Here is a 24,116-nt window from a genome sequence, read left to right as displayed (position 1 = left end):
GTTTGGTGGCAGAAAAGTAGGGAGACCACAAAGAACGGAGGCGTGCAAAAACAGAAATCCTAATAATGGTTTATAAAGTTTGATGCTGGGAATTCTTTGTCTGTTATCTGTCAGAAGAAAGATAGGTAAGAGAATAATAAAAAAAAAAAAGCTGGGAAAGGTAAGACATTCCAAAAATGAAAGATGTGCTTGGTAGCGCAACCCACCACCACGTTTCAAAGGAGGCGCTCTCATAGCATTATTCGATCCATGGGCGAGAGGAGCCGGGCTGCATACACGCGGCATACATGGCGTGTTTAGGCGGTGGCAATACTGCGTGTCGCTAAATTCCTGCAGTGCTAGTCGCATTAAAGTCGATAGTCATAGATGGGTTGTGCTGGAGCTTTCTGCAATTATGCTGTAATGTCTTAGTGAAACATTTGTGGAAGGAGATTGGGGTTATACCCTTGCCATATTTTTATCTCTTCATACCTTGCAGTACTTCTATGCCTCTGAATCATAGAAAAAATCATTGGACAGCCTCATAGGGCTCAAAAGAAATTATTATAATTGACTCTCTGCAGCGAGTTTTGGTATCACTTCTAAGAAGGTTTTCGTGTTGTGGCATCTTGACACAGAAGCTGCGTGGTCATTGGGAGCAGCACATCGCGACGTTTTGAACTTGCGCTCAGCCGGTGCCTGTGCTGCCGCTGTTTGTGAAGTCCGCTCTACCATAATACAGAAGACTGAGTGAGCTGGAGCTACTGTCCAGATGCCACGATGTCATGCTCCCACGTGACCACCATCTGCATCGTGATGTCACACAATGTAGTAAATTGTCTAGGGCGCTTTGGCGCGTGCAAGTATGTTTTGTAAGGTTTAGAGCGTTTACTGCTCAAAAAAATGCAAAAAAATATTTAAGTTGGTAGTGTCGTTTGGATACCCTTTAAAGCACAAACCTCTTGTCACAGACGTCAGAGGCTTCCACCTTTTTGGATGTAGCCTTTGTGTCATGATTGTGTTGACTGATTTGCTGCTCTTTGAGCAGGATCGTGGCTTACTTACACTTCTGCCCTTAGAGGAGGATCGTGGCTAACTAGGTGGTAAATCTGTATTTGCTGCGGAGTTGTCGTTGTGCATTTATGCCAGTGGAAACGAGCCCGGGAACACGCTAACCATGCTTGTTTCTTTCTGCGCAGTACACGATTTCCACCACAATGACCACGACTCACAACATGGGAAGGCTGATGACAGTGAATGAACTAAAGCAGAAACAAGTAAGTATCGGTGCATTTTGTGTGTGCGTTTCGGCGAAGGTCCGCGCGCCGTCTTTGTGGCATAATGCTACCTTTTGAACATCCATGGGAATTCTTAGTTCGTGTTGCATCACCAGCTGAGAACATTTACGCATCTGCACCAATGTAGTCCTGTGTATGTATGTATGTATGTATGTATGTATGTATGTATGTATGTATGTATGTATGTATGTATGTATGTATGTATGTATGTATGTATGTATGTATGTATGTATGTATGTATGTATGTATGTATGTATGTATGTATGTATGTATGTATGTATGTATGTATGTATTACATACGTGTACTGCTACGCTTTTGAACAAGCTAGAAAGGTGAAACAAAATGGATGACCTTAAAATTAATAAATTGCGCAAGAAGTCAGTAGCTGGTAAAGAACTAAGCACGACCGCTCGACTTAATGCTGTTGACGATGATGATAATGATGCGAGAAGGCCTTTTGGAACGGGATGGGTGGTCCAACGCGCTAAGCTCGATGCTTTAAAGTAATGCTCCAAAATCTTTCAATATCATAAATATCTTAAACTTAACACCAACCAAACCTTCGCCAGCCCACCTGGTTGTGCTGTCTCCCAGGACACCGACCCACCACTGCTACTCGCATCTACCTGATTCTCTTTGCTACTATTAAGGCTATCACGGCTGCATTACGTTACGTATTGCCGTAGCCTTTAAAACAAGCATCGCGGGTACATATATAAACTGCGCGAGTTTTCTGCTGGGGTTATAACGAAGGCCTCGCACTCCGTCTACCTGCAGTTTTCAGTCCCGTTTATCGAGACGCCTTCTGGTTGCCGTCCCAACAGTCCCATTCACGCATTCGGTGCTCCGCATCACCACGGCCGGCCTCGCAGCTTTTTGAACATCGTCCGGAAGACTAAGCGGTGCTTTTTCAGGGGAAAAACGATTCGACAACAGGACTAGAACGGCTACAACGCGCCAGTCTAATATGTTGTCTGTGATAGTTGGAGCCCCGCGCGTTGAAGCTTGGTATACAATGGGGCGAGTTGTGTTATCCTTGGTTATTTGTGTTCGGGTCTTGGGAAACTTGCTTCGCCTTACAGTGGACACACCACTACGTGCAGCTCAAGCGCACGCTATGCGTCATCCTGCGATCTATAGGGCCTATTCATAATGCTTGATGCGTACTAGGCGCCTTAGCCGTCTTGACTTGTGCGAGGTCGCGTGGCGCCTGCTAGGACCCGCATTGGGAGAGGCTGAGCCGGGCTGTACGATAGTCAATGGCGGAGCTTTAAGGCCAACAAAGCGCACCAGTTGCCTTCGACGTCCGCGGGTAAGTGACCTCAGTGTGCTACGCCAAATCGACGAGAACACGCTAACGGATCCATCCGGACAGCAGCTGCAAAGGGTGTAATGCTTCGCCATTAAAACGCCGTGCCTGCTTCTGCTGCGACTTGCTTTCGAATCTAAAGTGCGTGGCCGAAAAAAAAAAGGGTTCATTGCCGAGAACATGTCAGTGTCAAACTTCTAAAATAAGATTGCGTTACAATAGAATGCTGCGTGTCATTTCCTCCGCGAATATAAACAGACGACGGATATGCATTCCTCGTGAGGGGCCATGATGTTGTAAGCAATACGCATGCAAAGGGGAATGTGATCATATATGTGATCATATTACATACAACAATGTGCCCTCGAAAGCAGAACGGTGGCGTAAGAGCGCAAAGGCTCTGCACAGACTACAAAAATATGCAGTGCTTAACGAGTTAACGAGGCAGGAGGCGACGCGCCAACGAGATAGGCGTGGCCGTGGAGTGCGAGTAAGAAGAACTGCAATGCGTGGTAAAGGAACAAAGGCACGCCAAGCGAAGAGCCGCTCAAGAGGCCATTGGGCTCCGCTTGCGGCTGCCACTCTGCGGACCTGGTCAATCAGACTCAGCTGATCTTCCAGGCTCTCGCTGGCCATCAGCTCCTCCCATCGCTCCGTTGTAGGGTGTTGTTGGGGGGGGGGGGGAGTACGGCAATGATCGCCTGACATGCCCACGTGATATGGCATAGGGTGGCTTTAGCTGAGCACCATGGGTAGCGACTAGGGTGTGCCGTAGGAAGTACTTTATTGAGGATGTGCAAGTTTGGATACGTGCCAGTTTGGATTTGCCTCCAACTGACCGTTGCCTGTTTATTTAGTGTTCGATGAGGTGGGGAATAGGTTCGCCTAAGTCCTCTATAGTGGTTTACAATGGCCGAGTCATCGCACGGGACGAGAACGGGTCCCTCAGGGATGAATTTGGAGGGTGCTTGGCTCGTATGCCCACGAGCTACCCTATCCATTGCCTCGTTTCCCTCCAGCCCCATGTGTTCCGGGGTGCATGTGATCCCATGCTGAATCGGAGGGAGGGGGGTGTACTGGGATGCTCGGCAGTGTATGTCGCGCTCAGGATGATACTGTCGGCAGGTTGGCTGATGCGCCCTTGTAGGTAGTTGCGGCAAGCCGCATGAGAGTCCATCAGAACTGTAAGCGATCGTCTATATCTGTAGCCGTGGACAAGAGCAAACGCAATGGCTTTGTCGTCGGGCTCAGTAATGCTGTGGCAGCGTATGAAGGCGCTGCCAAGTTCTTGGAGTGTGCTGTCCAGAACTGTGGTTACGTCCTTGGAGTTCGTGAGATCGTAGTTGGCGGCGTCAACATAGTTTGTGGTGTTCGGGGGCAAGCGATTCCAGGCTTAGTCTGAGAGTGATTTGATCTACCGTGGTGTAGGAAGTGAGGGTGGCCCTCTTCCTTCGTATATTGCTGCATTTTCCCGCAATTCGGGCCTCGAGGCGTTTCTCGAGGGAGTCGAGGCGGACTCCGAACTGTCTGCGGTGTTGTGTGAAGACGATACTGAATTGTTGGGAGAGCGCAGACAGCATCTCGTGTATCTCTTCGCGTGTAAGCCCGGAGTCCACCGGGGTGGGAATCGAGGGCGGCATCTTAGGGGTGTCTTGTCTGCTGAGGGTGGTTTAGGAGTGGTGTTCGCTGGAGTCCGGTGGCGATATGTAACGCGCCATTAGGGCGTGGAGTTCAGCGCTGTCCTTAGCTTGTCACGCCCTGACGGCCGGCAACTCCTCTGCGAGCTTTAAATTTTCCGCGAGAAGGTTTTCGTACGCAGGGGACTGGGTGTTGGGTGGAGCGATGGTTGTTACCCTAACTGCTGGGCAGATTATCTTGGTATCTGTACTGGCTGAGGGGGTAGAATTGGGATTCTCAGCAGACTCGCTGGAGGTCTGCTAGGACTGTTGGCTGGTGGGTTGTTGCTGCTGCCCCTTGGTCTTCTGGTGCTGGTTCTGCGCCTGTTGCTGCTGGCCAGGTCCTGGAGGGAGTAGGGGAGGGAAAGACTGCGACCACAAGCCATACTGGCTGCGCGAAGTCTCCCTCTCCTTGCTGTGCTACTTGCGTTTCGGATTGGGTGATGGCGCTAGGGGTTGCTCCCTTGGGGCTGGGTGAGCGCTGCGAGGCGGGAGGGTGGCCTTCAGTCTCTGTGTGCACCCAACGCCTGTGAGCCATCCCCACACACTTTGCATTTGGGAGCACAGGGGTGACCGTCCATGGGGTCGAGGGTACCACGCTGCCGACACACTCGAGCGTTCGGCGTAGGACACAAATCCGATCCGTGCCCCAGTTTTAAGCAGATTTGCTATGCTTGCCGCGTCGTCTTGTATAGGTGGCAGGCTACCTACTCCCTGGTAATACAGTACATAGCGGGGGATGAGGGGGCCCTCGAAGGGGATCTCCGCAGATTTATTAGCACCAAGTATATGCGCACTGTGCACTGTCACCCCCTGCTTGCGCACATGTAGGTTGGCAGTGGGTTCCTCTGTAGTGGTGCCGGGGTCTATCCCATGGATGACTCCACGCAGCATGTCTTCGGGGGCCGCCACGTAAGTCTTGAACTCGTGGGTCCCCCCTCCCAGCGTGAGGGTGGTCATCCGGCGAAGAATTTGGGCTGCGTCAACAAGTGGCGTGCTGGCAATAATAATGTTCGGCCGGAACGAGTGCGGATGATGAAGTGGTCACCCGTGCATTGCTGTTGAGAATTGTCCGACCCCACAAGGGCACGGGACATTTGGTGCGTCAAGAAGTTCCGAATGGCCAAACCCTTTTTTGGCCGCATGACAATTTTTAGGTGTGAGCGTGGGAGCAGTCGCAACTTTCTTAGTAACTGGCGCGGCTCCTTCTCTTGTGGCGATATTCGCGCCGGCGCAATACATGTCGCATCTGCCGACGCAGCGGGAGCGTTCGCCGAGGCAGCCCCGGCGGCGGCCTGGCTGAGCGGAATGCTTGCAGGTCCGGCTGTCTGCATTGTTACCGCGCGAGCTGGTCTTACTTTTCCTGGCGTTGGTGCTCATGAAGCGAAATCGCCAGTTGTCTATTAACATCGGCGTCCGTCGCCGGCCCCGGTGGTGCAGACTGGGTGGGTTGTAGTACTCTGGCCTCGTCTTCGCTGATCGAGGTCGTCGGCGTCCATGAGGACCGGGAGGGGTCGAGGGAGCTAACCGCAGGTTGCAGGCACGTGGAGATGGTCATGTTGGGAACGTGTTGGGAGCGTCCATAGTGTTGGTGGAGATGGCCGTTTCGCCAAGCCCGGTAGTCCGTACTCGCCGACGCGAGCTAGACCTAGTGGGCCAACGCCCGCTTCGGATCTTTTGGAGCCGGTACAGAAAGAACGAAATGTCTTACTCGCTCGGGAAAGGTGTCCGGATGTATCGGATCGTGATTTGTTGGTGGTCCGGCGCAATGCCAGTGACGATGTGGAAGTAATCAGGTCAGGGAGAACCCATGTTCAGCGGAGCGCAAGCGACGCACATCCGCTCACTCCGAACGCTGAAGCTCAAGCCGCCCACGGATATGGTGGTCCTCGAATGAGCGTATCCTCAGGAGGTCGTTGGTTTGTTCGGGCGTAGCGCCTTATGCAGGGGAGAAATGCCTCGCACTGACTTCGATAGTCCCCGCGAATGGTTTTCTTGTCTGTAAAGAGGCAACTCACTAAAGTTTCTATAGTTCTCCATTTTTTCTGTGTTGCCTAAAAAAATTCACACAGCTCTCGATATGACGTAATAGTTCTGCGGGAACGCGCTGCATGGAGACAAGTAATTATTAAAAAGAAAATGAGACATCCGCGCATTCGTAGCAATTGCTACAAAGAAAACCCATATGGGTTCCTCGAAAAAAAAATCCTTGCAGTTGAAAATTTTGTCCTCGGGGGGTATCTGTCGGAGTTCACCTACTGGACTGTCCATTTCGGTCGCTGCTGATTGGCTAGAGCCGCTGGTCTCCTCCTCTCTCGTAGAGCTGCATCCAACCAGCAGCGGCCGAAATGGACTAAGCGGACTGTCCATTAGCGCGCACCACAAGTGTGCGGAACTGCAGTATTCATGCTCATTCTAGCAGGCCCTCGGCCTAGCACAAGTGAATTATTGAAATAATTCAATTTCTCAAAGTAAAATGCGTCAGAAAATTTGTAAAGTACGACTTACTCACAACTGGCATACATGATAGCATCGGATTTTTATTGAAACATACAAGGAAACCTAATTCTGTTACGCTGCAACTCAAGCACAAAGCCTTGCAGGACTTTTTGGGATTTTTCGAGTGCGCATGCAACTCGAAAAATCTTGACCAAGTATAGCTGTTTCGGATGTTTTACAACTTAGCTGTAAAACATCCAAAGGCATCTAAGCATTTATGAGTTGTGAATGCATTATGTCCAATTGAACGCCGCTGAGCGGTATTCGTTTAGCGCCTAATCTAGGCTGGAATAAATACATGTGTCACGAATGTGAAGGGCACACCAGTGAAGTTGTCATGAGATATGTGTTATGGTGCAGTGCTAACATTTCGTTGAACTGTTGCGGTCGCATGAACGGCAAACTCTTTGACGCCGACGACAAATCAAGGCAAAGAAGCTACTCTGAAGAAGAGGGCAGGACATGTGACTTTTCAATATAAGCCACGCTCCCTGTCATCATTTACCCGAAATTCGTTCTCAATCCTAAGGTCGAACCATTTCATTTTTAAGGACGGGCTTTTTAGTAATGCAGCACATAAATACTTTTGCAATAATAAAATAATCTTGCAACACCCTCTGGTCTCTGCGGGCCATCTGCTCAGCTATGCCTAAAGAAGTTAACTGCGCTCTGGTTAATGCTGCCCGTCAGGGCGCGATCCCTTCATTCAGCCCGTATCCCCAAGCACGCCGCCGGCCTCTTCTCCGTGACGTCACTCGCCGAGCGCTCAGGCCTTCTCATATCTAGGTGGCGTTGCCTCGCTGCGGATATTTCTCTCTCTAGCTCCCTAGTCACTACTACGCATGCGCCGCTAGTAGCACCGAACCACAGGTTTGCAGCGCCGCGCCTTGCCGCCGCCGCCATTTAATATGACGTCACACCGCATTTCTCGTCGTTGTGCTCGCCTCCACTCACTTCGCCAGTTGCGTCGCATGCCTGATAACATGTCGGAGGATAGAAAAGGAGAGCTCGCGTGCGCCGCAACCACTGTTAAGGTGGCAGTATGTACGGCGACAATCCTGATAAGCAGGAGGAGGCCTGGAATCGACATCGGAACGAGATGAAGAGGAAACGATCGCCCAGGAAACAGACGAACAGCGCGCCGAACGAGTGGCTAAACGCCGCAACATAGCTAGACAAACAGACTAACCTGGACTTGCAGTCAAGTGTAACCAAGGCTAACCATGCTTTCTTAGATTTCGCTGCATCATCATCATCATAAGCCTGGTTAAGCCCACTGCAGGGCAAAGGGCTCTCCCATACTTGTCCAACTACACCGGTCATGTACTAATTGTGACCATGTTGTCCCTGCAAACCTCTTAATCTCATCCGCCCACCTCACTTTCTTTCGCCCCCTGCTACGCTTCCCTTACCTTGGAATCCAGTCCGTAACCCTTAATGACCATCGGTTATATCTTCCCTCCTCATTACGTGTCCTGCCCATGCCCATTTCTTTTTTTTATTTCAACTAAGCTATCATTAACTCGCGTTTGTTCCCTCACCCAATGTGCTCTTTTCTTATCCCTTAACGTTACACCGATCATTGTTCTTTCCAGAGCTCGTTGCGTCGTCCTAATTTTAAGTAGGACCCTTTTCGTAAGCCTCCAGGTTTCTGCCCCGTACGTGAGTACTGGTAAGGCACAGCTGTTATACACTTTTCTCTTGAGGGATAATGGCAACCTGTTGTTCATGATGTGAGAATGCCAGCCAAACGCACCCCAGCCCATTCTTATTCTTCTGCTTATTTCGGTCTTATGATCCGGATCCGCGGTCACTAGCTGTCCTAAGTAGATGTATTCCCTTACCACTACCAGTGCCTCGCTACCCATCGTAAACTGCTGTTCTCTTCCGAGACTGTTAAACATTAGTTTTCTGCAGATTAATTTTTAGACCCACACTTATGCTTTGCATCTCCAGGTCAGTGAGCATGCATTGCAATTGGTCCCCTGAGTTACTAAGCAAGGCAATGTCATCAGCGAATCGCAAGTTACTAAGGTATTCTCCATTAACTTTTATCCCCAATTCTTCCCAATCCAGGTCTCTGAATACATCCTGTAAACACGCTGTGAATAGCATTGGAGACATCGTATCTCCGTGCCTGATGCCTTTCTTTATTGGGATTTTGTTGCTTTCTTTATGGAGGACTACGGTGGCTGTGGAGCCGCTATAGATAGCTTTCAGTATTTTTACATACGGCTAGTCTACACCCTGATTGCGTAATGCCTCCATGAATGCTGAGGTTTCGACTGAATCAAACGCTTTCTCGCAGTCAATGAAAACTATATATAAGGATTGGTTATATTCCGCACATTTTTTTATCACCTGATTAATAGTGTAAATATGGTCTATTGTTGTGCAGGCTTTGCGGAATCCTGCCTAGTCTTATGGTTGACAGAATTCTAAGGTGTTCCTGATTCTATATGCGATTACCTTAGTAAATACTTTGTAGGCAACGGACAGTAAGCTGATCGGTCTATAATTTTTCAAGTCTTTGGCTTCCCCTTTCTTATGGATAAGGATTATATTAGCGTTTTTTCAAGATTCTGGTACGCTCGAAGTCATGAGGCATTGCGTATACAGGGTGGCCAGTTTCTCTAGAACAATCTGCCCACCATCCTCGAACAAATCTGCTGTTACCTGATCCTCCCCAGCTGCCTTCTCCCTTTGCATAGCTCGCAAGGCTTTCTTTACTTCTTCCGGCTTTACTTGTGGGATTTCTAATTCCTCTAAACTATTCTGTCTTCCATTATCGTCGTGGGTGCCGCTGGTACTGTATAAATCTCTATAGAACTCCTCAGCCATTTGAACTGTCTCGTCCATATTAGTAATGATATTGCGGGCTTGGTCTCTTAACGCATACATCTGATTATGTCCTATTCCGAGTTTCTTCTTCAGTGCTTTTAGGCTTCCTCCATTCCTGAGAGCATGCTCAATTTTATGCATATTATACCTCCTGATGTCAGCTGTGTTACGCTTGTTGATTAACTTCGAAAGTTCTGCCAGTTCTATACTAGCGGTAGCGTGAGAGGCTTTCAGACATTGGCGCTTCTTGATCAGATCTTTCGTCTCCTGCGATAGCTTACTGGCATCCTGTCTAACGGCATTACCACCGACTTCTATTGCACACTCCTTAACGATGCGCATAAGATTGTCGTTCATAACTTCAACACTAAGGTCCTCTTCCTGAGTTAAAGCCGAATACCTGTTCTGTAGCTTGATGCGGTGTTCCTCTATTTTCCCTCTTAACGATAACTCATTGACTGGCTTCTTATGTACCAGTTTCTTCCGTTCCTTCCTAAAGTCTAGGCTAATTCGAGTTCTTACCATCCTATGACCACTGCAGCACACTTTGCCGAGCACATCCACATCTTGTATGATGCCAGGGTTAGCGCAGAGTATAAAATGTATTTCATTTCTAGTCTCATCATTTGGGCTCCTCCACGTCCACTTTCGGCTATCCCGCTTGCGGAAGAAGGTATTCATTATCCACATATTATTCTGTTCTGCAAACTCTACTATAACTCTCCCCTGCTATTCCTAGAGGATATGCCATATTCTCCCCCTGGCTTGTCTCCAGCCTGCTTTTTGCCTACACTAGCATCGAAGTCGCCCATCAGTATAGTGTATTTTGTTTTGCCTTTACCCATCGCCGATTCCATTCATAGAAGCTTCCGATTTCCTGGTCATCATGACTGGATGTAGGGGCGTAGACCTGTACGACGTTCAATTTGTACCTCTTATTAAGTTTCACAACAAGACCTGCCACGCTCTCGTTAATGCTACAGAATTCCTGGATGTTACCAAGTATATGCTTATTAACGAGGAATCCGACTCCTAATTCTCGTCTCTCCGCTAAGCCCCGGTAGCACAGGACGTGCCCGCTTTTTAGAGCACTTATGGGCTTTTTTCGTCCTCCTAACTTCACTGAGCCCTACTATATCCCATTTACTGCCCTCTAATTCCACCAATAGCACTGCTAGACTCGCCTCACTAGATAACGTTCTAGCGTTAAACGTTGCCAAGTTAAGATTCCAATGACGGATTCTTGGCACACTCAGCTGCGTCGCAAGTCTGACCGCCGCCGTGGTCCGCTGCTTCGCAGCTGCTGGTATATCGCTACGTATATTGCGTTACTTATATCCTGGCATAGCCGAGCTGACCACTGGCATATTGTTTATTTCTCCTCGTCCTCGCTTTTTTTTTCGCCGACGCGCCTTTCCGCTGGCGGCGTTACGCGCGAGCTGTTATCATTTCGCGCAGCGCGCGATTTTGCGCGCTGTGACAAGCACACAAGACTAGTGGTATTATTCAGTACTACACGAATACTGTGGCAGAATAAGCGGATCGCAGAGCATGATCACGGCGCAGGAACACGGTAGAAAATAGCATAGTTTCGGTATCTGCGCACCTGACCGCACGACCGTGGGAACAAGCAGACGAAGTGGAAGTGCATCTCACTTGCTTCGGTGTGAAGTAAAGCAAAAAACATGCAGACATTCCGCTTGTGTGTTTTAATAGTTCTCTAAACATTAGTTCGCCAATTCAAGCAACAGACCACGCAAATAACAGATGTCTTGAAAAATTCTCTAAGCCACGTGTCACTACGAGTGACGTCACACTGCGGACTCGAGTACCTAGGCGCAGGGACGCGAGTACGTCATCCTCCGGCTTGGAGCACGGCCGCCGCGAGGAGAAGAAAAAACGACGTTCGGTTTGAAATTTCAGATCTTTCCACGGATCGTAGCGATGTAATACTTTGCAGACAGTATCGTTATCGCGCTATGTATGCGCTGCGCTTGTCAGTTCAAAATGGCCAGACCTGATGAGGAGTCCTTTGAAGGAGAAGCTTAAGCGTCGTCCAAATGGTTGATTTGGTCTTACCGAAGTGAACTTAGAACGCACGTGAGAGCGTGCGCGCCCAAGCAACGCGCGGACAACACAGGCTTCCGAAAACGAGTGCGAGGGTGACATGGCGTCGCGGCAATGTCCTTTCCCTTCACGCTACACCTCTCGCGCTACTGCAGCAGCACGTGTTCGCTTTCCCCCGCGCTGCCCTTTCGAGGCGTGCTCGTGACATGGCAAGCGAGAGCGTGCGCGGCGAAGGTACGCGCGGACAACACAGGCTTCCGAAAACGAGAGCGAGGGTGACGTGGCGTCGCGGCAATGCGCTTTCCCTTTACGCAACACCTCTCGCGATACTGCAGCAGCCCATGTTCGCTTTCGCCCGCGCTGCCCTTTCGAGGCGTGCTCGTGACATGGCTTCGCAGCCAATGGGAACTGCGTCGAGGTGCGCTCATGACGTGGCGTCGCAGCCAATGGGACTTTAGGTGCTGTTTCACTGATAGAATATACAGGCATCGGCTTTTTCGCCCAAAGGCCAGTTGACGCTTTCCCATCAAGAACGGGAATCTGAACTGCGGGCCAGTTTATCCCTCTGCTTGTCCGATATTACTCCAGTTCACTTCAAGATGCAGTGTACTACCACACATGACTAATTTACTAACGGCTATTCCACGCTTGGCGGGGTGTTCAACAAGCCGTGTTCCGGTCGCAGTAGATATGTAGTTCGTCGTGTTGCCATAAGTCAACTACTATTGATTTTAGTTTTGGTTTTGGTCGGTGATTCGAGCCTACCTAATGATAAAAATGCGACGTTATTCCTTCCACTAAGTCAAAATTTATACGTACTGCAGTTACGACGACTCAGTAGAAAGTTCGGAAAGTATCTTTATGCGACCACTGCTCTCTTTCAACAGAGTACGCTGTAGCTTGGAATACTATAATGTGATGGACGCACGTATTTACATCCATCGTAATTTCCGACCGCAGTACATGGTACAGGATTTCGGTTAGTTTTGGCCATATGAGCATAACGTGCATCATTACGTGCAACGAAACACCTGCATACGCGACTAATGTGGATCTCTCCTTCTCTTTCCCCTGCCCCCGTTCACCTTTCTTTCTCCTCCAGACTAATGGGCCATGGAATTGGGACAAATACTTCGAAGCCTTCCAACCCCTTCAGCTGGACTATCTACAAGACGACAGCATGGTCAGGCTGGCACATCCGAAATATCTACTCGGCCTTGATGCGTACCTTGAAACTTGGGTGCGAACGTAAGGACTCGGATGCCGCTTCAATACATTTCCCGCCCTAGCTTCGCAATTTTTGGCCACATCATAGACGCTGTGTTTGTAGTCGTTGCACAAAGAGGTGTTTGATTTTGTAGTTACTTTTTTTCCTAGCATTGAATCAGAGGTGCTGCAGATTCAGTGGAGCGCGTAGAAGCGCCGTGACCACGACGTGTACCACGTGCGGGTCCTCAGACTTGGACAGAGATGCTTTAATGTTGTACTACAATACCTATACAAGATATAGGGATCATATCTGTTTGAGATGCAAATGATACAGGATAAATATCATCACCATAACAATATTAATCATCAGCCTATTTTATGTCCACTGCAGGACGAAGGCCTCTCCCCGCGATAACCAATTACCCCGTTCCTGCGCCAGCTGATTCCAACTAGCACCCGCAAATTTCTAATTTCGTCGCACCACCTAGTTTTCTGTTGTCCTCTACTGCGCTTCCCTTCTCTTGGTACCCATTCTGTCACCCTAATGGTCCAACGGTTATCTACTCTACGCATTATAAGACCTGCCCAGCGCCTTTTTTTCTCATGTCACTTAGAACGTCGTCTATACCCGTTTGCTCTCTGATCCAAGCTGCTCTCTTTCTGTCTCTTAAAGTTATGCCTTGAATTCTTCGTTCCATCGCTCTTTGCGCACTCTTTAACTTGTTCTCAAGCTTCTTTGTCAGTCTCCAAGTCTCTGCCCCATATGTCATCACCGGTAAAATGCACTGATTGTATACCTTCCTTTTCAATGATAACGGTACGCTTGTATTCAGGAGCTCACTATGTCTGCCGTATGCGATCCAACCCATTTTATTCTGCTGTGAATTTCCTTCGCATGGTCAGGGTTCCCTGTGATTAGTTGACCTAGCTAAACGTACTCCTTCAGACTCTAGAGGCTGACTGGCGATCCTGAATTCTTCTTCCCTTGCTCGGTTATTCATTATTATCTTGGTCTTCTGCATATTCATCGTCAGCCCCACTCTTACACTCTCTCTGTTAAGGTACTCAATCATTTGTTGTAACTCGTCCGCAGTGTTGCTGAATAGAACAATGTAGTCGGCAAGCCGAAGGTTGCTGAGGTATTCGCCGACGATCGTTACTCCTAAATCTTCCCAGTGTGTCCTTGTCTGACTCCTTTATATATATATATATATATATATATATATATATATATATATATATATATATATATATATATATATATATATATATATTACAATACCGGGACCGATCAAGTTGTCCAGCGCTGTTTAATCCAAGAAAGGAAACGCCCCAGCTCATGCGCGAAGTCGAAGAAGAGGGAAGACGATGACGGCTATGCACAAATAAAAAAGATGAAGTACGTTAATATTGCTTACACTAATTTCCCCTCGTCATGGAAGTGGCCAGCCTGGCCGCAGGTTAGAGGTTATCTAAACGGGGAGTGAAGGGCTTCATCCGCGAGACATGAACAATTTAGGCATTCCGGCGGCGCCGGTCAGTGACGGAGTGTACTTGTCGGACGAGAGAGTTCACTGCAAATGTTTGCTGCACAACGGTGTATGGTGCAATGTAGCGTTCAAGGAACTTCTCACAGAGGTCTGGAGTGCGGACTGGAGTCTAAAGCAGGACTTGGTCTCCAGGGTGAAAACGTACGTCATGGCGTTTGTTGTCGCAGTGACGTTTGCGCTCAGATTGGGTAGCTTCTGTGCTTTCCCAGGCGATTTGACGGCAATGTGCAATTCGGGCAGCAAAATCTTTTGGAAGCGACGCGTTAAGCGAAGAAGGTGCTAAAAAGAATTCTCTGTTTAGTATAGTGAAAGGAGATCGTCCATATCAAAGGAAGAAAGGGCTGTAGCCGGTAGTCCGTTGAATAGCAGTATTGTATACGAATATCACAAAAGGAAGAATTTTATCCCAGTCAGTGTGGTCAGGACGGATGTACAGAGAAATCATGTCAGACACCGTACGGGGGAAGCGCTCAGTAAGGCCGTTGGTTTGCGGACGATAGGTAGAAGTAGATTTGTGGACGGTATTAGCGGCCCGAAGAACTTCTTCGAGAACTTGGGAAATGAAGGCCTTGCCACGGTCACTGAGAAGAACGCGAGGAGCCCCGTGGCGCGAGACGATGGAGCGCAAGAAAAAGTCGGCGACCTCAGAAGCGGTACCGGATCGCAGAGGGGCAGTCTCGGCATATCTTGTTAAATGGTCGACCGAGGTGACAATCCGACGGTGATGGGAGGGTGTCAACGGCAAGGGACCATACAAATCAATACCAACAAATTCAAAAGGTGCGTCCGGCCAAGGGAGAGGCTTTAATAAACCGGCAGGAGGGGATGTCGAGCGTTTGCGGTGCTGACATGACGCACAAGAGGCAATGTATTTGGCCCCCGTTGTGGACAGGCCAGGCCAGAAGCAGTGGGTCTTGATGCGGTCGTAAGCCTTGTGAAAGCCTAAGCGGCCAGCCGATACGTCGTCGTGAAGTGCCTCTAATACTCGCAGGCGAAGGTAGCGAGGCACAACTGTGACCCACCGGTGACCTGTTGGGTGGTAAACGTAGCGATGTAGCACGCCATCTTGAAGGCGGAATTGTCGAGTTGGTGTCGCAAGCGGCTGTTGGGTGGTTAGGCGAACACACTAAGGGGATCCATGAGAGCTCGACAGTAGGAGTCGACCCGCTGAAGCGACACGAAATCAGACCGTGATGAAAGCGTAACTTGGTCCAGGGGCGTTATCGAGAGCTGGTGTGAGGCAGGCGTAGCATCGGAACGACGTGGTGCGGAAGACGACGGCGCGTTACCCGGAGAGAACGAGAGTGGGCAGCGAGACAATGCGTCTGCATCATGATGACTTTTTCCAGACTTGTACGTTATTTTAAAGTCATATTACTGCAAGCGGAGTATCGAGCGTCCTAAGCGTCCTGACATGTTTTTCACTGATGACAGCCAACACAGAGCATGATGGTCGGTGACGATGGTGAAGTGGCGGCCGTAAAGGTATGGGCGAAATTTCTGAATCGACCAAACGATAGCAAGGCACTCTTGCTCTGTAATGGTGTAGTTCCGCTCAGCCGGAAAAAGTGTTCGGCTGGCACATGCTATGACTTGCTCTTTAGACGCTGCATTACGTTGCAGAAGTACTGCGCCAATACCTTGTGCGCTTGCGTCAGTATGGAGTATGGTGGGGGCCGGGTTATCGAAGTGGCGAAGCACTGGTCCGGAAGTAAGACGTCGCTTAAGAGCTTGAAAAGCCGACTCGCAGTCGCTAGTCCATGTGAAAGAGGCACCGGTAACCAGTAGCTTGTGTAGAGGAGCTACTATTGCAGCGAAGTTGCGTATAAATCGACGAAAATATGACGCCATGCCGAGGAAACTGCGTAGATCTTTCTGTTGCTGGGGGCGAGGAAACTGAAGAACCGCACTAATCTTTTCGGGGTCTGGCTGGATGCCATCTTTTGAGACGACGTGGCCCAATAGTTTTATGCTCTTGCTTGCAAATTTGCATTTTTTGTATTGATCTGAAGACCAGCATTTGCAAAGCACTTGAGAACTTCGTTTAATCGATGAAGATGTTGGCTGAAGTCAGACGAAAAGATGACAATATTGTCCAGATAACAGAGGGAGGTCTTCCATTTTAGACAACGAAGTACGTTGTCTATCATGCGCTCAAATGTGACAGGAGCGTTACAAAAGCCAAAAGGCATCACGTTAAATTCATAAAGTCCGTCTGGTGTAGCGAATGCGGTCTTTTCTTTGTCAATCTCGTTCATCGGAATTTGCCAATATCCTGATCGAAGATCAATGCTGGAAAAATACTCCGCCCCTTGTAGTGTGTCCAAAGCGTCGTCAATTCGAGGTATTGGATATACATCCTTGCGTGTGATCTTATTGAGCGCTCGATAATCGACGTAAAATCGAACGGAGCCATCTTTTTTCTTTACCAGAACCACGGGAGAAGCCCATGGGCTAGATGAAGGTCGTATTATCTTCCGCGCAAGCATGTCAGCAACGTGTTGTTCAATTATCTTGCGTTCGGACGACGATACACGATAGGGGCGTCGTCGTATTATAGAGGAACCATCTGTTTCGATGCAGTGTGTAGCCGCAGAAGTTTGGCTCAATGCAGGGTAACAGCTATCGAAACAGGCTTTGTGCTTTGCCAAGACCACCAGTAAGGCTTCGGTCTGCGCGGCTGTTTGGTCAGAACCAAGAGTGGCTGGAGGAGGGAAAGAAGAATCCAAACCTGAGGTTGGTGCTGGCGATGAGGAAGGGAAAAGCGTGACTACAGAGATAGGTTGAGTGTCAGCGAGGGTTGCCACAGTCGTCCCTTTGGGCAGCATCACTGGATCTGGGGTCGTGTTGCAAGCAGACAGAAGGGCACGGCCACGTGAAAACCGGACGAGAAAGGTGGCAATGAGAATTCCGCGAGAAGTACAGCGGGAAGAAGGGGCGACTAGGGCGTCTCCGTCGGCGATCTGACGGGATGTTACGGCTACAACGTCTTCGTGACCAGGATGCAGGACGTAGTCTGCAGCGATGGCCAAGTTCACACATGAAAGTGAAGAGTCCGCAACAGGTTCAAGCTCTGTATCCGTGATGTGGACAACTTCCTCTCTACATGAAATGACGACTGAAGCAGAATGTAGGAAGTCCCAACCCAGTATAAGTTCATGGATATACGTTGGAAGGATGATAAACTCGATGTGGTGGCGTATGCCGTCGATGAGAACACGAGCAGTACACTGTCCGTCAGGGTGAATGAATACATTATTAGCACCACGCAAAATAGGTCCAAGATAAGGCGTTTTGACTTTCCGGAGGCGGAAACACAGATCACTACGAAGAACAGAAACGGCGGCACCGGTATCGATGACAGCTGACGCGGGAACACCTTCGACAGTTACAGAAAGCATGTTAGCCGGGCGAACAGGAAGAATTTTTGAAGACCGATAAGAAGCAGTTTCCCCTCCAAAAACTACAACAGTTAGTTTTCCGAGTGCTGGTCGATAAGATGGGAAGTGGGGCGAAGCGGTGATGTAGAGCGCCGGTAAGGCGATGGAGAACGACGTCTGGCCGAACGGGAACTATGAGGGAGATTGGGAGCAGCTGGAGGAGACGGAGAACGGTGTTGAGGGACCGAGTACGATGCGGGATAGTAGGCGTCTGGTCGGCGAGTACGGTCTCTCTCGTGCTCTGCATAGCCTCGCCTTTCATCCTGCTGGCGACGGCGGCAGAAGCGAGATATATGGCCGCGTATACCACAGTAAAAACAAACAGGACGAGGTGGACGCCACTGAGGGTAGGATGGCGCAGCAAGTGCTCTGGTTCCCATCGAAGCCAAATGGTCATAGGCAAGGACGTCAGTAGGCATGGAGGTCACGGTAGGTGTGGGTAGCGAAGCAACATCCGCGTAGTTAGATGTGGAGCGCGCTACCGGAGCAAGATGCGTCGTGGGTGTAGTCATTGCTGTCAACTCTTGCTTTACGACCTCGCACCAGCCGAAGGTGGGGGTTGGGGCGCAGGCAGCAGGTGGACGCCTTACGTCTTGTAGTTGAAGTTCTTCGCGGATGATGGTGCGGATAAGAGCTCTGAGGATCACTGCTGTCACGTGGAAGACGAATAGGCTGCAGCTCATCTAGGCGTTGACACGTGGAAGTGATGTCTTGGACAGAAGCCGGATTTGCACGATTAAGGCGTTGAACGCGACAGATCCAATGCCTTTTAAGATGTGGCGAACGCGTTCGGCTTCCGTCATGTTAGGATTCGCACGGCGGCACAGAACCAAAACATCCTCTATGTATGAGGTGTAAGACTCTTGTGGAAGTTGGAGGCGTGTTCTCAGCTTCTGTTTGGCGACTTCTGCACGGCCAGAGGAGGAAGCGAAGATTTGCCGCAGCTTGGACGTAAACGTAGACCAATCCGCGATGTCGGATTCGTGGTTGAAATACCACGTCTTGGCAACGCCGGTGAAGTAGAATGCGACGTGCCTCAATTTCTGGCTGTCGTTCCACTCAGCGGATGCATGTTCTTGAGGTTGGTTGGCAGCGCAGCCAAGCTGTTCGACATCCGCCCCTTTGGTGTGTCGTTCAAGCTCTTCGCGGACAATTTGCCTTATAGTTGCCGAAAGGTCAAATTGAAAACTGTAGTTGCCATTTTCGCCAACGCTTGCCACCATTGTGACATTTGCTAACCTGCCGAACTTTGGCGTGATACGGCGCTGCTTCAAGGCCTCAAATGTGCGGCAATGCTTGATGAGGTCGGCGACCGAGGCGAGACTCTCCTTTCCGATTAAATAATTATAAACATCCTCGGCTATGCCTTTGAGAAGGTGTCCAACCTTGTCCTCTTCGGACATTCGAGGATTGACCGTTCTGCAAAGCTTGAGGAATGCCTCTATGTACATAGTGTAGGTCTCACCTGGGACTTGAGCGTGCTGAAGCAATGTCTGCTCCGCCCGCTTCCTTTTCGTGGTGGAATCGCCGAAGCACTCTGTGAGGTGAGTAACGAAGCTGTCCCACGTTGTGCAGGTATCTCGATGGTTCTCGAACCACACTAGCGCAGTGTCTGTGAGGAACAGAACCACATTGTCGAGCTGAACCGTGGAGTTCCAGCCGTTGTACTTGCTCACACGCTTGTAGTGGAGCCATTCCTTCACGTCCTCGCCGAATTTTCCTGCGAAAGGGCGGAGCTCAATCTGATGCATCCAGGCGCCGGTTGTTCGCACTCGAGCAGCCAGAGAAGGCTCTTGGTGGCCGCTGTGGGACATCGGGATCTCAAGTGTGTTCGAGGCAGTCGAGCGAGGCGTGGGCTCCGGCGTGGCACTTCCTGCAGCAGCTCCGTCGCCTTGGTCGAAGTACCCCGCACCTCCACCACAAAACTGTTACGGTTAATGTTAAAGCGGCTTTATTTAAGGGACGAGATTGATGGTGAAGTCAAGATGGCGTTCCGAGGCTGCACCAGCTAACGTCTTCTTCCTCTTCTGCTCGCCCTACTCAAGCCGTAGCAATATAGTCTCCTGGCCTAATTGTTTACCCTATATTGCACGATATGGGCCTGTTATGTTTGAAGTTTAGATACTCCTGAGGTTGCGTCTCTGAATAGAGTGGTAGTCGCCTTTGCATCTCACATGCTAGCTTGCATAGTGTCACGATTAAAGGCTAGCAAAAGAAGAAAACGAATTGACGGACACGAGTGGAGACCACGTTCTTTTCGAAAGAAGACGAAGTTGGCGTGTCAGCTCTTGTGGTCTCTGAACACAGAGCTGGTTTTTGTTTCTAACATCCTGGTCTTGTGTCCTGTTTTTTCTGTGTGAATTTTCTGTGTGAATACGGTGCCGTTATAAACACTCCGAACAGGTCGGTCAGGTTTAGCATGGGTCCAGGTTCAGTTGTACTCTGTACAGAGCAGCGACGTAGACTTTTACGCGTGACCGATGACGACGTGACCATCTCACCGAGCTCATGCTCCCTTCTGTCAGTGACATGAGAGATACAGAGCAACTCCGACGCTGTCGCCGAGCAAATTCCGGCGCTACTATTCAGCCATGGCATATTCAACGGCAAGAGGCTTCGTCAACATTAACTGGTGACGCACAGAAGTTCTCGTCCCAAACTTTAGCCATGAGTGCCGGCATCTTAGAAGACTTGTGACACTCGCGTACGTCAGAGTTCAGTCAGGTCACAGATTGCTTCACTGTAGAGCAAGGTGGTTCCACCAGCCTGCCTCGCGTGCCTCCAGATCTATCCATCGATGTTCGCCCAAGTTTGCTGCCTGCGCAGAAACAAAGCCTCCTGGAGCTTGCACATCAGTTTCAGGACTGTTCTCGTCGACGTTGTGAGTTGGTCAAACGCCGTTGACCAAACATTGAATTATCACTGATGATACAGCCAGGCCCACACGGCAGAACCCGTATCGGGTGGCCCCGCGGGAACGCGAGGTCATAGAAAGTCAGGTAAAAAGAATGCTTGAAGACGACGTCATTCAGCCGTAGAAGAGTCCTTGGGCATCACCAGTGGTGTTAGTGAAAAAACAATGATGGCAGCATACGTTTTTGCGTTGATTACCGCAAGCTCAATCAGATCAAGAAAGACGCTTACCCGCTGCCCAGTATGGACGATTCCCTCGATAGACTGTGACTAGCACGTTACTTCTCGACGATGGATTTGGGACCGGGTACTGCGAAATAGAAGTTGACGAGAGAGACTGAGAAAAAACTGCATTCGTGACACCTGACGGACTCGATGAACTTAAGGTACTTCGCTTCGGCTTGTGCTCCGCGCCGGCAACATTTCAACGGCTAATGCACAAAGTACTCTGAGGTCTCAATTGGCAAACGTGCTTAGTATACTCGGACGATATGATTGTATTTTCTGCAAGTTTTGACGAGCACCTGAAGCGACTACATGCGGTTTTTCAAGCCATCCGATCTGCTGGTCTCACGCTGAAGGCGGAAAAATGCCACCTTGGCTTTGAAGAGCTTCTCTTCCCCGGTCATGTGGTCAGCAGTGAAGGTCTATGGCCTGATCCTGAGAAAATAGCTGCCGTTGCAAATTTTTCAGATCCATCTGACAAATTGGAAGTTAGACGATTTTTAGGCCTGTGCGCGTATTACCGACGCTACATTCGGAACTTTTCATGAATTGCACAACCATTGACACGCCTCACCAGGGAGGACGTCGTATTCGTAAGGGGTGAAGAACAGCAACAAGCCTTCAACGAGCGGTGGCAACGCCTCCAAAAGCCCCTAGTCCTGGGACGCTTTGACGAAGACGTCCTGACAGGGGATCACATCAACAGCACTGTCGGCTTAGGAGCAGTACCCGTGCAGTGGCAAAACGGCGCAGAACGAGTAATAGCTTATGCAAGCAGGACCGTTTCCCGTACGGAAGCGAATTATTCTACCACGAAAGAAGAGTGCCTTCTTGTGGTGTGGACAATTATGAAATTTCGCCCGTATTTGTACGGCCGCTTCTTTAATGTTGTCGGTGACCACCACTCCCTTTGGTGGCTGATGAACTTATAGGATCCATCAGAATGAATGACGTGCTGGGGCCTTAAGCTTCAAGAATTCGACATGGTTGTTGTCTACAAATCGTGAAAGCGGTATACGGATACCGACTGTCTGTCTCGCGCCCCATTCTAACTTGACAATGCAGAAGATGACAATGATGCAGCCTTCGTCGGAGTTGTCAACACACCTGCAGTCGAACAGCAGGCAACGCGACGACCCGGAATTCCAACCCATTATTTGTTTTTTGGAGGGTCAAACTTCCGTTGTCCCAAGCCTTTTTGCAAGAGGACTACCATCATTACGCTTTAGTAACGGTGTCCAGTATAAGGCGAACTTCTCTCCGAATGGAAACATCCACTTACTCGTTGTCGCAATACCCCTCAGGAGTGAAGTATTACAGGCATGCCATGATGTAGCAACATTCGGTCATTTGGGCTAGACCCGAACGCTGTGTAGGGTGCGGCAAAAATACTATTGGCCAAGACTCACGGCGACGATTCAACAATACGTCCTGACATTCATTGAATGCCAACGGCGAAAAGTGCCAGCAGTCAAACCGGCAGGCTTCTTCCGTCCTGTTGAAGTGCCCGGAACTCCATTTCCTCAAGTAGGAATGGATCTTCTAGGCCCATTCTCAACTTCTGCGGGCCATAAATGGACTATCGTAGCGACAGGCTACATCACTCGCTACACCGAAACCAACGCTTTGGAGCGGAGCACGGCAAGTGAAGCAACCCGATTTTTTACAGAGAATGGGGTACTGAGGCATGGCCCTTGTGCCTTAGGATTAACTGACAGGTGAAGGGCATTTACAGCCGCGCTATTGGACACATTATTAAGACTTAGTGGAACAGCTCACCGGTGAGCAATCCGCAAATGAACGGACTGACAAAGCGCCTGAATGAGACGCTCGTGGGTATGCTCTCCATGTACGTGGATGTGGAGCCCAAGAACTGGGCTGAAATCTTGCCGTATGTCACCTTCGCATAGAACACGGCTCAGCAAGACAGCACGAATGACACCGTTCTGTCTCCTACATCGTCGTGAAGTCGCAACTATGCTAGATGCGATGCTGCTACATGAATGCAATAAATTTGAAACAGATGCTGAAGACTTCACCCAGCGTGCCGAAGAAGTGCGACAAGCTGCTCGCATACGTATTCACGGGTAGCAGGATTATGACTCGAGACGCTATAACCTTCGTCACCGACCAGTCTCCTACGATCCCGGAGAGAAAGTTTGGATTTGGACTCCCATTCGCCGTCGTGGCCTTTCAGAGAAACTGTTAAGGCGCTGCTTCGGGCCGTGTAAAGTTATTCGGCGGCTCACTGATGTCAACTATGGAGTGGCTCCCGATAGTCCGCATTGCTCAAGCCATCGACGGCATCTACCGGAGGTTGTGCACGTGGTCCGGATGCAGCCCTATTTGTTCGAGTGAATTCACTGCACTGAAACCGTGTCCTGGTACTCTTGCCGTGACAATAAAGCACTGGGACGATGCTTTCTAAAAAGAGCCTAATGTCACGAATAAAGGCTAGCAATAGAAGAAAACGAATTGAGGGACACGAGTAGCGACCACGCACCCCTTGAAAGAAGACGAAGTTTACGCGTCGGCTCTTGTGGTCTCTGAATGCAGAGCTGGTTTTTGTTTCTAACATCCTGGTCCTGCGTCCTGTTTTTTTGAAATCTTGACAATAGTACCTTGCAACCAGGTTCCGAGCTTCTGAGGCGAATAATTCTGGCCGCAGGCTGCAGCTCTACTTTGTCTAGGTGCGTGTTCGACTGCTCTTTCTTGTAGAAGTCCTTAAGCATGGTGAAGCTGGAAAGACCTGCCAGTACTCGAGGCCCGTATTTGATGAATTGTATTTTTTGTGCGCTGCTGGTAATTAAAAGCGTACAGTATTTTGAACAGAAGTACAGCATCTGGGATTTTCCTTAGTATCGTCCACTCGTCCACCTCGCCTGATTGAGATTATTCTGTTCACCGGGTATAGAATTTGTGTCGAGGCTTGATATAATTGTTTCACCCACGGGCTGGCTCTGCTATCTTGACCTTAGAGTAGCTAAGGATTTGGGGCTGTTAACCTGCGGATATATTTGTCCAGCTATGTGAAGCACAACGTTGCACTCTGGAGTAGTTCTTTATTCTGGTCCTTTTCCCGACGTCGATGTAAGCTGACTTATATGAA

At 49.6% G+C, this 24,116-nt stretch overlaps 1 protein-coding gene across 1 annotated transcript in view; it reads left to right on the top strand.

The window, feature by feature from the left end:
• LOC126523383 (membrane metallo-endopeptidase-like 1) overlaps window positions 1-24,116 on the top strand; it is a 173,968-nt gene that overhangs the window by 34,308 nt on the left and 115,544 nt on the right. The window contains exons 2-3 of the mRNA XM_055066933.1: window positions 1,179-1,256; window positions 12,773-12,918. Coding sequence (XP_054922908.1) covers window positions 1,197-1,256; window positions 12,773-12,918 — 206 coding nt within the window. The 5' untranslated portion in view covers window positions 1,179-1,196. The remainder of the gene's footprint in view (window positions 1-1,178; window positions 1,257-12,772; window positions 12,919-24,116) is intronic.

The sequence above is a fragment of the Dermacentor andersoni genome, chromosome 6, assembly GCF_023375885.2.
Source record: "Dermacentor andersoni chromosome 6, qqDerAnde1_hic_scaffold, whole genome shotgun sequence".
In the NCBI taxonomy this organism is placed as follows: domain Eukaryota; kingdom Metazoa; phylum Arthropoda; class Arachnida; order Ixodida; family Ixodidae; genus Dermacentor; species Dermacentor andersoni.
The sequence above is the reverse complement of the archived record's forward strand: the minus strand, read 5'-3'. Positions and strand labels throughout refer to the sequence as shown.